Source organism: Ailuropoda melanoleuca, chromosome 3, assembly GCF_002007445.2.
Source record: "Ailuropoda melanoleuca isolate Jingjing chromosome 3, ASM200744v2, whole genome shotgun sequence".
Lineage (NCBI taxonomy): Eukaryota > Metazoa > Chordata > Mammalia > Carnivora > Ursidae > Ailuropoda > Ailuropoda melanoleuca.
The window spans coordinates 118,226,159-118,238,882 of record NC_048220.1 but is presented as its reverse complement, the minus strand read 5'-3'; the positions used below and the strand labels follow the sequence as shown (position 1 = coordinate 118,238,882).

The following is a 12,724-nucleotide window of genomic DNA, read 5'->3' as shown; positions in this document are numbered from 1 at the left end:
CACTGATAGAGAATTGGGAAGATCCTTTGCTCCTGGATGTTGCTTTGTCTCCAGAGAGATTTTACTACATAGTGGTTTTCAAACATTTTCTTTGGAGCCTCAGAACTTTTTTGCTTAAAGGATGCAGAATCCTGGTGCATAAAACTGATGAAAATGGAGCTGCTGTGCTAACATAGAGAGGAAGCCTGGACCCCTTTCTGCTCAGTCTCTAACTTGAGCCCTTTTAGGTGATCTTGGTGGAACTCTAGGGCTCCTGGAACCCAGTGTTAAAACTTCATATACAACATTTGGGTACTTTGACCAGAATCTAGGCTGGATTAGATTTCACATAAGGGAAAAGTGGCCATCATTTTGTTCTGTGTTGATAAAATGGAGCTTCCCATTCCCCTAGAGGATGAATAAAAGTCCTTAGAGTTCTTAAGAAAGTAGGTACCCCCACCCAAAAAAAGGAAAGAATGAAAGTAGGTACCAGAAGATAGCGAGGCAGCATTGGCCATCATACAGCACATGCATTTACTAGAATCCCATTTTACTAGTTATCACTTGTGTGGTTTCCGTTTTCCTAGGCTCCTAAGCCTACAGCTTTTGACTTTGTTCATTCATCCTGAACCTCAGCTCTGGGCCTACATCTGTTTGGCCTGCCCCTTCAGCCTTGAAAACATTTCACATCTCTATCTTAACATTTTTTTTTTTCATTTTCTCTGCCACCATTCTAAATCAAAGTTCCTAAATAATATTCTTACCTGGATTATTGAAAAGCCCTTCTAATTAGGTACCTTATCTCAAGTCATTCTCTTTCCTTCCCACCCTGTCTCCGTCCATCTTCTACACAGCTTTTATTTCCAGCTCCTCTGGCTTCCATACTGCTACTGCCCCCAAATCTTATAAGCTCCCTACTGTCCGTTTGCATTTCCAGAGAATCATTCTCTGCAGTCTGACTCTAACCCACTTTTGAGCATCCCGCCTCACTTCTCTCCTCCTCTGATCTTCTGATATGACTGTCAGTTCACCCCTGCCTGAAAAATGCCCATTGAATTGTCCTCTTTCTGTATGTTTGTTCTGAAACCATTCTGCTCATTCTGAAAATGACCTCTGCCTTCAGAGCTTTTTCAAACTGGATCCCTCTCTTCCTAAAGAGCTCCCCAACCACCCCAGCCTGAAGAGCTCTCTCCTTCCTCTGAGTACTATAATAGTTACTGGCCACACAAATTCTTTCACAAGTAATTATTTCTTGCCTTGTTTAGTCTCTTCTCATCTTGATTTATAGAATTAATCTTATAGCACAATTTGGCTTTTCGTGTGTGTGTGTGTGTGTGTGTGTGTGTGTGTGTGTGTGTGTGTTTAATCTTCCTAAAAAGTAATAAATTTTAGGGGCACCTGGATGACTCAGTTGGTGAAGTGTCTGCCTGCAGCTCAGGTCATGATCCCAGGGTCCTGGAATTGAGCCCCATATTGAGCTTCCCTGCTCAGCAGGAGGCCTGCTTCTCCCTCTCCCTCTGCCGCTCCCCCTGCTTGTGCTTTCTCTCTCTCTCTCTCTGACAAATAAATTAATAAAATCTTAAAAAAAAAAAAAGAAGTCATACATTTTTGAGTACAGGCACCAGACTAGCTGTTGGGGATCCAGCAGGGAGCAAATCCCTGCCCTTACAAAGCTTTCTGTCTACTAGAGCAGTTCCAGTACCATAAAAAAATGTGAATCAGTGTATTCAGCTTGTTTGTTTTTCCTCCTACAAGGCACTTGGAAGATGGAAAGCCCTAAGATATATTTGTTTAAAACTAAAATAGGCATCTAACAAATATAGGTCAATTTTTTAAAATATTATTTATTTTAGAGAGAGAGAAAGGGAGTGCGCAAGTCGGGGGAAAGGGGCAGAGGGAGAGAACCCTGAAGCAGACTCCCTGCTGAGCACGAGTCCACCTAGGAGCTCCCTCCCAGAACACTGAAATCATGACCTGAGCCGAAATCCAGAGTCAGCCACTTGACCGACTGAGCCATCCAGATGCCCCAGTATTGTTTATTTATATTAATTGAATTTCAAGTGTTCATGCCTAAGGAATCTTTTCAAGGCCTATATATGGCAAAGTATTTGTAATTCCTCCATGCATTTGTATCACTGTGTAGATTAAACAGCTAAGACATATCAAAAAACATCTCCATTTAAAAATGTTACGGGGAAGTTAAGGTTTGGTGATTTCCTCCTTTGGTTGTGATGATCATAAATGAAAGCTGAAGGGATGATACCGAAGTCCTCTTGAGATTTGTGTGCTTCAAGCCAAGATCTGAAGAAGCCCCAGAGTGCTCAAAACTTGATTCCGTAGGGAATGACAAAAATTGGGTAAACCTGAAGTTCTGGCCTCACTCTTGTTGCTCATTTCACCTGCCACCTTGGAACCTAGCATTGAAGGTTTCTCAACCTTTTCAGGTAAGTACAGGGCGTGCAAGGTTATACTTCTATATTGTCATGCTCATTCCAGTTCTGATTTGTGTGTTTTTCTTGGAAACAGGTCGTGGCGGCCGGGTTGGAACCCATGGGGGCACTCTGTCGTCATACATTGTGAAGAACATTGCTTTGGACAAAACTGATGACAGCAATCCCCGGGAAGCCATTCTGCGGCATGCTAAAGCAGCCGAAGACAACCCGTATTGGGTTTCTCCAGCATATTCTAAGTAAGGAAAAAGCCTTTTAAAATAGAAAAATTATTATGTTTAATGAATTGGAAAGAATATAACAACAGCTACTTTGAGGTTCTAACTCTCCATTTCTTGTTTTATTCTTGAGCATGAAAAATAAGCCAAGTACTCACAGTTCAGAACCTAGGCATTTGTTTGTATCTTAGGACTCTAAAATGGTGAATTTTTACAGTAGGTAAATTCCATCAGTTAATGGCCTAGTGTAAACCTATTATGTGAAGCCCATTCTACCTCTGACGAGAAAGGAAGAGCACTACCCGTATGCGTTATCTTAGTTGAAGAGGGTTAAAAGCAGAAGAAGAGGAGTGGTTTGTAGGTCTGTCATTAAGAACTGCTTTTCATTTGCAGAGCTGTGTATGTAAGTAACACGTACATAGGCAGGGTGGAGCCTGCCGGCTCAGATTCCCTCAAATAGCTCAACATGGGTGAACATGTAGTGGTTCTTACAGCCTCCAAACCAGGTACATTTACACTAGAGAAAGGTGGTGTTGTAGAATTTTGGGATTCTTAATCTTTCATTTTAAACTAATTTTAGACTTACAGAAAAATTGCAAAAACAATACAGAGTTCATGTATATGCTTCACCTAACTTCCCCTAATGTTAACACCTTACATAACCACAGTACAATTACTTAGCAATGCCAGGAAGTCGACATTGCTACGATATTGTTTTGTTTTTTTTTTTAAAGATTTTATTTATTTATTTGACAGAGATAGAGACAGCCAGTGAGAGAGGGAACACACGCAGGGGGAGTGGGAGAGGAAGAAGCAGGCTCATAGCGGAGGAGCCTGATGTGGGGCTCGATCCCACAACGCCGGGATCACGCCCTGAGCCGAAGGCAGACGCTTAACCGCTGTGCCACCCAGGCGCCCCTGCTACGATATTGTTGATGAAGCTACAAACCTTATTTGATTTTCCCCAGTTTATCTACTGATGTCTTTTCTCTGTTCTGGGATCCTGTCCAGGATCCCATGTTACATTTAGTTGTTGCTTCTCCTTAATTTCATCCAATCTCAACAGTCTTCTAGAGTTCCTTCTCTTTCATGACCTTGACACTCTCAGTGAACACTGCTCTGTTATTTTGTACACCTCTCTCAGTTTGGATTTATCTGATATTTCTCACAATTGGAATGAAACTGCATTTTTGGCAAAAATGACCCAGGACTGATGCTGTATCCTTTTTGGTGCCTCATGTCAAGGATGCCATGTCAGGATGTCTTACAACTGGTGATGCTGACCTTGGTCACCTGGTTAAGGTGGTATCTGCCAAGTTTCTCCACTGTAAAGTTACTGTCCATTTTGAGTTAATAAGTTATTTGGGGGTAATATCTTTTATGACTATGCAAATTCTGCCCCTCTTTAAACTTTGGCTCTCTAATTTTATTACCCGTGGGTAGTTTGCCTGCTGCAATTATGACTGTGGTGTTTGCCGAGTGGTGATTTTCTGTTTTTTTTCTTTCTTCCACATTTATTACTTGGAGTTCTAAAAGGAAGAATCATCCTTCTTCCACATTTACTTATTTTTCAAGAATTTTTTACATCAGTATGGACTCTAAAATACTTTATGGGTTAAAACCCAATACTATCATTATTTAGTTTTTTTGCTCAAATTGTCCCAGCTTTGGCCAAGAAAAATCTCCTTTGGAATAACTCCTGTCTTCTTTCGATAGGTGCCTCTATTTTTTTTTAGCACTTCCTTATTTTCTGATACTATAGATGTGCCAGAGTCATCTTTGTTTTCTTCCCCCAGTCCTGGAACCAACTACTTCTTCAAGGAGCCTAGGTTTCTTTTGTTTGAGAATGGCGTTTAGAAACCAAGACATTGGTGCTCGATGTGCCCATTGCTACTGAAGTAGCATTGCTTTTAGATTCCTCTGTTAGGGCTTCTTAGCTGACAAAACTTGGGAATACACACACACACACACACACACACACACACACACACCTCTATTTATATTTTAAAAACTATGAGTTTATACTGATGCCTCTGATTTCAATCCTATACCTCTGGTTTCATTTTACCTTTCTCCTTCCTGTATTTTTAACCTCTTTCTCCAAAAATGAAAAACCCTACTCTCATTACTGACAATATATTTACTTATTCACTTCTAGTATACATTTGAAGTAGTTTCAGAATTGCCGACTCATACACCTGGAAGAAATATTTTCCCTAACTAGGATTTCCCTAACTGCGTTTGTGTAGTTTTGTTGGTTTGGTTTGGTCTGGTCCTTTTAGCCTTACAATATGTGGTCAAGAGACTGGTTTTCATAGTTACTTGGATGAGATATTTTCTTCTCCGCTCCTGTCGGAGTGGTTATGTAATTCATTTGAAACGCAGTTAGGGTCATTTGTTAGTGTGCATTCCTTTTTTGGGTTTCCCCTATGTTCTGTTTATTTTGGAGGTGTGTGTAGGATATGCAAAATATTACTCTAGTGCTAAGAGTCAGGGCCTGAAAAAAGCCTTGCTTTTCCTCTCTGTTCCCTCATTCCCATGCCCCGCTTCTCTCAGTCCCTTCCCCACTCACCCCCACAGGTAGCCTACCTATCTCTTTGGTTTCTGGTTTACCTCTCCTGTAGGTTTCTTGCACAAGTGAACGGATTTGTGAGTATTTTTTCTACCCTCTCATTTCTTACATGAAGGATAGCATAATATAAATTCCCTTTGGGATTTCCTCTTTTTTTTACTTAGGATTATGCCCTAGAAATCATTCTACATCAGTTCATAGAGCTCCTTCTCGTTCTTTTTCACTGCTGCATAGTACTCCATTGTATGGCCATATCATGGCTTAGTCAACCACTCTCCTATGAGTGGATATTTACGTTGTTCCAGCATTTTGCAATTTCTAACAGTGCTATAGTGAATAAACTTGTGCATATGTATTTTTGTATCATTGGAGTTATAGTCAGGTTTTTTCTTGATGTATTTATGTATTATTAAAGTTTTCTCTTAAATTATGAGAAAGCTGGACCCTGATCACTTTCAGAACATTAATATGCTGGAAGAAAATCACTTATGGACCAACTCAACGGACATGTTATACCAGTGTCAGTTCTCTATCTGCTAATCATTATGAGCTACTTTGCATAAGAGAAAACCACATTCTTTTAGCTTGGGTTCCTTAGAAGTAGATCCTGAGAAAAAGATTCATATAAAGATTCTTATTATTACTAGAAGTTTTATAATTAGGATGCTTTATTATTAGGGTGCTTATTAGGAAGCATCCATAGAGAAAACCAATAGGGGAGTGGAGAAGTGTAATGAAGCCAAGTAAGGGTGTATCAAGCAAAGTTTCAGGGAGGCCCACTTTGGCTCAGTCTGCAGGGTAACCCTGAAGACTCTGGTCAGAGGCATGGTAACTGGAGTACTTATACTCTCCAGTATCTACTGATGCTTGCTAATGGCTGGAGATGGGGTTGGGGGAGACATTCCCAGGTACCTCCAGCTTTCCAGGGCTTTAGCATCCTGCTGACAGCCCTCTGACAAAGAGACATAGCTGCTGCTGTTGTGAGTGAAAGCACCCCACACAGAAATGCTCAAGAGATTTGCAGGTCTCTGGTGGGGAGTGCGGCATCCTCTGCTGTCCATGTCACAGAACAGACTTGACTCCGTAATGTCAGTGGTGGTTGTTCACAGTGTGTACTAATAACCAGACAGTACAGATGGAACATCTCTGAACAATTAGTTGGATAATATTACAACAGCTAAGAGGGTCATATCAAGGCTGGCCAGCTAACTAGTGTGCATTTAGCCTTCTTTTATGTAGAGTTTGTGTGTGTATAAGCTAATGTATGTCAGCACATCACTGGCAGTCAGATAAGCTTATAGACTGTGCCTCTGTTGACACTTCTGTTTTTAATGGAGTCATTATTTTCTATTACTATTAGGGGTTTTTAATACTTAAAGAAACTTGTTTAGAAACATACAAAAAAATTAGCTGAGGAAAGAAGAAGAAACAGAGCCATGTTTTAAAATTTGCTAAACATAGTAAGCATCATTTGGAGAAAAATTTGGCACTATCTATACAAGTTTAAAATGCAAATACCCTTTGACTTGGCAATTCTATTTCCAAAAGTTTTGCACATGTGCGCAAAGATACTAAGTTCAGTATTGTTTATGAAAGCAGAAGACTGAAAACAATGTAAAGCCTTTCAATGATGTATTGTTTCATAAAAGTATAACACATCCATATAATTAAAGATAACAAGAAAATATAAAGAATGAGCTAGATATATATGGATATGGATGTGTCCCAGTCTCCTTAAGTTAAAGACCAACAAGCAAAAACAGAAACCAGATTGCAAACATGCTGTCTGTATACCTGTGTTTTAACACAGTAGATGTACCTACACACAAATCTGATCATTTAAACACGGACTTCCTCTGGGAGAAAATACAAGAAATGTGGGTGGTGGGTATCTTTTAAGTAGGAGAACAAAGGAGTGGGTAGGGGGGCGGGGTGGGAGGCGAGAAGTGAAAGGGGCTTTCTATAGTCTGCCCATTAGCACTACTGGATTTTTTTCACTGTGCATGTATTCCTTAAAATATCAGACATGAAAATTTTTACATATGATATTCAAGTTAGAACCTCATCAAAATAATTAGTTGTTAGAAGTTTGAACGATAGTCTGGAAGGTCTAAGGCCAGCTTCCTGGCCTGGGTTCTAGCAAGGACTTACTATCCAGTAGGTTCTGAAAGTTATCTTCTCAGTGTCTAATTCTCTTCAATGGTAAGTAAGGTCTTTGGGAACTTCCTATCAATTATATATTGTTACTATCACCCAATAATCAGTGGTATTATTTCAGTATTTATGGAAATACCTCAGTAATTTACTTTGCATGTAAACACACACAAACCTGTTTGGAGCAGTTTGCTATCAAATGTATTTTAATGTAGCAGATTTAGGAATTTTTTCTTTCTTGGGTTATGTTTTGTTAGGAAGGCCTCTGTATTCAAGATAATTCTTCAGGTTCTCCCATCTTTCCATTAATACCTTTTTTTTTTTTTTTAAGAGTTAAATCTTTTATTCCCCTGAAATTATTTTAGTGAAGGGAGTGAGAAAGGTATATTCGTTTCCTGTGGCCACTGGAACAAATTGCCACAAACACAGTGGCCTGAAAAGCAGAAATGAATTCTCTCACAGTTCTGGAGGCCAGAAGTCTGAAATCAAGGTGTCATGGGAGCCGCACTCCATATGGAGGCTCTGGGGGGAATTGTTCCAGTCCTCTGCTAGCTTCTGAAGGTTGCTGGCTAGCTTGGCTCGGAGCCACATTATCCCAGGCTCTTCTCAGTCCTCGCTTTGCCTTGTGCTTTGTGTTGGTCTCCTCTTCTCTCTTACAAGGATAGCCATGACGTTATTTGGGGACCACCCAAGATAATCCAGGATTATCTCCTCATCTTAAAATCCTTGGTCACATCTGCAAAGACCTTTTTTCCGAATAAGGTCATATTCACAGCTTCCAGGGATTTAAGGTAGATATTTCAGCCTACCACAATAGAGCTCCAATTTAATTTTTTCCTGTTGGTTAGTCAGTTGCTGTAACACTTTTTAATTGGATAATCTAGTTTTCCTCATTGAATTGAAACCACATCGTTACACACACTGCACTTCCATATGGATTTGAACCCATTTCTGGGCTCTTTGTTGTGCTCTATTATTTGGTCTATTCAAGTAGCAGTATCAGACTGTTTTCATTGTTGTAGGGCTGCCTGTTCTCATTCTTCTTCTTAGTAAAACTTTCCTATTTTTGCAGGTTTCCATGACTTTAAGCTATCTAGTAAACCCCCCCCCAATTCTTGGTGATATTTGTATTGGAATTGACTTAATGTATATATTAACTTAGGTAGAGTTTTACAAAACTGGTTCTTTTAAACCAAGAGCGGGGTACATCTTTCTCTTCAGTCATGTCTCTTTGTATCTCAGTAGTATTTTTAAGTTTTCTTTATATAGATCTTTCCCATTTTCTTTTAATTTTGTTTCTAGTTATTTTATCTTTTTATGCCATTGTAAATAGAATGTTTTCTTCTGCTGAGTTTGTAACTCCTGTGTATATGGAAGTGCTGTGTGGCCACATCTATGTGTGTTATTAATGTATAATAGGTAGTTGTTTTATATACAGCTATTTACCCTATTTTCCTGTTGTTTTCAGTAATTTTTCACTCAGTTTGTTTGTAGTTTCCAGGCATAAAATTGTATCATATGCAAATAATAAGTTTACCTCATCTTTCTAATTATTTTAATTTACTTTTATTTTAATTTTTTTTTAAAGATTTTGTTTATTTATTCGACAGAGATAGAGACAGCCAGTGAGAGAGGGAACACAAGCAGGGGGAGTGGGAGAGGAAGAAGCAGGCCCATAGCAGAGGAGCCTGATGTGGGGCTCGATCCCATAACGCCGGGATCACGCTCTGAGCCGAAGGCAGACGCTCAACCGCTGTGCCACCCAGGCGCCCCACCGCTGTGCCACCCAGGCGCCCCGAATTTACTTTTATTTTAATTTAAAAAATTTTTATTTGAGTTTAGAGGACATACGATGTTACATTATTTTCAGGTGTGCAACTTAGTTATTTGACAAGTTTATACATTATGCTCTGTTCACCCCAAGTGTAGTACCCTCCGCCTGTTACATCACTATTACAACATCATTGACTATGTTCCTCATGCTGTGCCTTTTATTCCAGTGACATATTCATTCCATAACTAGAAGCCTGTGTCTCCCACTGCCCTTCACCCATTTTGCCCAACACCCTGTGGCAACCATCAGTTTGTTCTCTGTATTTATAGATCTGATTCTGTTTTTTGTTTATTCATTGTAGGGTTTTTGTTGTTGTTGTTGTTTGGGTTTTTTTAGATTCCACTGATGAGTAGAATCCTACACTACTTGTCTTTCTCTGACTTAGTTCACTTAGCATAATACCATCCAGGTCCATCCATTGTTGTCTCAAATGCCATGAACTTATCCTTTTTTGTGGCTGTTTAGTATTTCACTGTGTGTATGTGTATCTCACATCTTTCTTATTCATTTGTCTATTGATAGACATTTAGGTGGCTTCGTATCTTGACTATTGTAATTAATGCTACAATAAACATAGGGGTGCATGTATCTTTTCAAATTATTGTTTTTGTTTTCTTTGGGTAAATTACCCAATAGTGGAATTATTGGATCACATGGCATTTCATTTTTAATTTTTTGAGGAACCTCTGTACTGTTTTTCACAGTGGCTATACCAGTTTACATTCCCACCAATAGTGTATGAGTTTTTCTTTTTCTCTACATCCATACGAACACTTGTTTCTTGTGTGTTTGGTTTTAGTCATTCTGACAAGTGTGAGGTCATATCTCATTGTGGTTTTGAGTTGCATTTCCCTGATGATTAGGCTGTTGGCCATCTGTATGTCTTTGGAAAAATGTCTGATCGGGTCCTCTGCCCATTCTTTAATCAGATTGTTGGGGGGAGGCAATTGGTGTTGAAGTCTATACGTTCTTTATAGATTTTGAATATTAACCCTTTATTGAATATGTCATTTGCAAATATCTTCTATTCAGTAGGTTGTCATTTAGTTTTGTCGGTGGTTTCCTTTGCTGTGCAGAAGCTTTTTATTTTGATGTAGTCCCACTCATTTATTTTTGCTTTTGTTTCCCTTGCCTGAGGAGACACATCTAGAAAAATGTTGGACAGCCAATGTCAGAGAAATTACTGCCTGTATTCTCTTTTAGAGTTTTTGTGGTTTCTGGTCTCAGGTCTTTAATCCATTTTGAGGGGTTTTTTGTGTGTATGGTGTGAGAAAGGGATCCAGTTTCCCTTTTCTGCATGTAACTGTCCAGTTTTCTTAGCACCATTTACTGAAGACACTGTCTTTTCCCCATTGTATATTCTTGCCTCCTTTGTCATGGATTGATTAAGCATTAAAGTATAGGTTTATTTCTGGGTTCTCTATTCTGTTGTATTAAACTATGTGTTGATTTTTGTGCCAGTAACATATTGTTTTGATTACTACAGCTTTGTAGTATGTCTTAAAATCTGGTTTTGTGATACCTCCAATTTTGTTCTTTTTTTCTTGGGATTTCTTTGGAAATTCGGGGTCTTTTGTGGTTCCATACAAATTTTAAGATTATTTGTTCTAGATTTGTGAAAAATGTTGTTGGTATTTTGATAGGGATTGCACTGAATTGCTTTGGGTAATATGGACATTTTAATAATGTTTGTTCTTCCAATCCATGAGCATGGAATATCTTTCCATTTGTTTCTGTCTTCAGTTTCTTTCATCAGTGTTTTGTAGTTTTTGGAGTACAGTCTTTTACCCCTTGGTAAAGTTTATTTCTAGGTATTTTATTCTTTTTGGTGTAATCGTAAGTGGTGTTGTTTTCTTAATTTCTCTTTCTGCTCTTTATTATTAGTGTTTAGAAACACTACTGATTTCTGGGTATTAATTTTGTAACCTGCAACTTTACTGAATTCATTTATTACTTCTAGTAGTTTTTGTTGGAGTCTCTAGGATTTTCTTATGTATAGTATCATGTCATCTGCTAATGGTGATGATTTAACTTCTTTACCAGTATGGATGCCCCATTTCTTTTTCTGGTCTTATTATTGTGGCTAGGACTTCTAGTACTGTGTTGAATAAAAGTGACAAGAGTGGACATCCTTGTCTTGTTCCTGATCTTAGAGAGAAAGCTCTCAGTTTTCACCACTGAATGTGATGTTAGCTGTGGGTTTTTCATGTATGACCGTTATAATGCTGAGGTATATTCCCTCTAACCCCACTTTGTTGAGAGTTTATATCACGAATAGATGTTGCCCAATTTTGTAAGATAATTATCCTATCTAATTGTATTGACTAATACTGCCAGAACAATATTAAAACATCATGATAGCACACATCTTTTTCTTAATTTGAACTTAAAGGAGTGACTCCATTAGGTTAAATCAGGTAATTGCCCTTTTCATAGGTGGAAAAAAATCAAATATTGGCAATTTCATATTCAGTTTAATGATATTTCTCCATAAAGCATAATTTTTGAAAACTCATACATACAAGATGTTAAGGATGAATCAATATCTTTTTCTTCTATTTATTCAATAATGATTTATTGAACACCTACTGTAGGTCAGGTACTATTCTAGATTATGGGATACAGTAGTTTTTATGGAACTTATATTCAAGTTAGCAGAGACAGGCAATAAATAAGTCCCTAAATTTTAGATGATAGCTAGTGCAAAGAATAAAACTAAAATAGGGATAAGAGGATGTAGAGTAACTGCGGGGAGAAAAGGTTATTATTTTTTTAGATACGGTGATTGGGGTAAATCCTCTGCTATGTGATTTTTGACTTGAATGAAATGAAGGAGTGAGCCATGTAGATATCCAAGGGAAGAGCATCCCATGCAAAGAAAACACCATACAAAGACCAGAGCCATGTTCATCTGAAATAGATGCTGAATTTTATTGGGTTCATTTATTGTATTTCTGTGAAAGTGATCATATGACTTTTCTACTTTGATCAATGAATATGATGAAGTATATTATTGGATTTCCTCATATTGAATTATCCTTGCATCTTTGGTATGACCCTCACATAGTTATAGTTTATTCTTTGTCCTGTGTCAGACTGGCTTCATAAAAATTTTGTATGCTTTTCTACATATACTCTCAAACTGTTTTTAATACCATTAAATCTATCTACTTTGTAAAGATTTGGTAGAATTCACCTATGAAACTGTCAAAACCTGGTGCTTTTGTGGAGGAGAGGGTAAATAGTAATTTCTTAGTTTCTCTCTTTTCCGTCCTCTCATGGTAAATAACTCTCTTTGGACTTTCCAACTCTTTTGAGTCTGCTCAGCAATTAATATTTTCTTGGGGATTCATTCATCCAGATTTTCAGCTTTCTTTAAATTGAATTACTTGAAGCGGAAGTTCTTTTTGTTTTTTTGGTGAGCATTAACAAATTATATTTTCCTGCATTATAGGTAGTTTACTTATATTTACAGTTGAAAATGTGCTAGCTTCAATATTAGCTCTGCGAAGTGGGG

General features: G+C 38.2%; 1 protein-coding gene across 2 annotated transcripts in view; it reads left to right on the top strand.

The window, feature by feature from the left end:
* Positions 1–12,724, top strand: part of WDR70 (WD repeat domain 70) — a 303,131-nt gene that overhangs the window by 279,005 nt on the left and 11,402 nt on the right. For both annotated transcript variants that reach the window (XM_034656990.1, XM_034656991.1), the window contains exon 17: positions 2,506–2,668. In XM_034656990.1, coding sequence (XP_034512881.1) covers positions 2,506–2,668 — 163 coding nt within the window. The remainder of the gene's footprint in view (positions 1–2,505; positions 2,669–12,724) is intronic.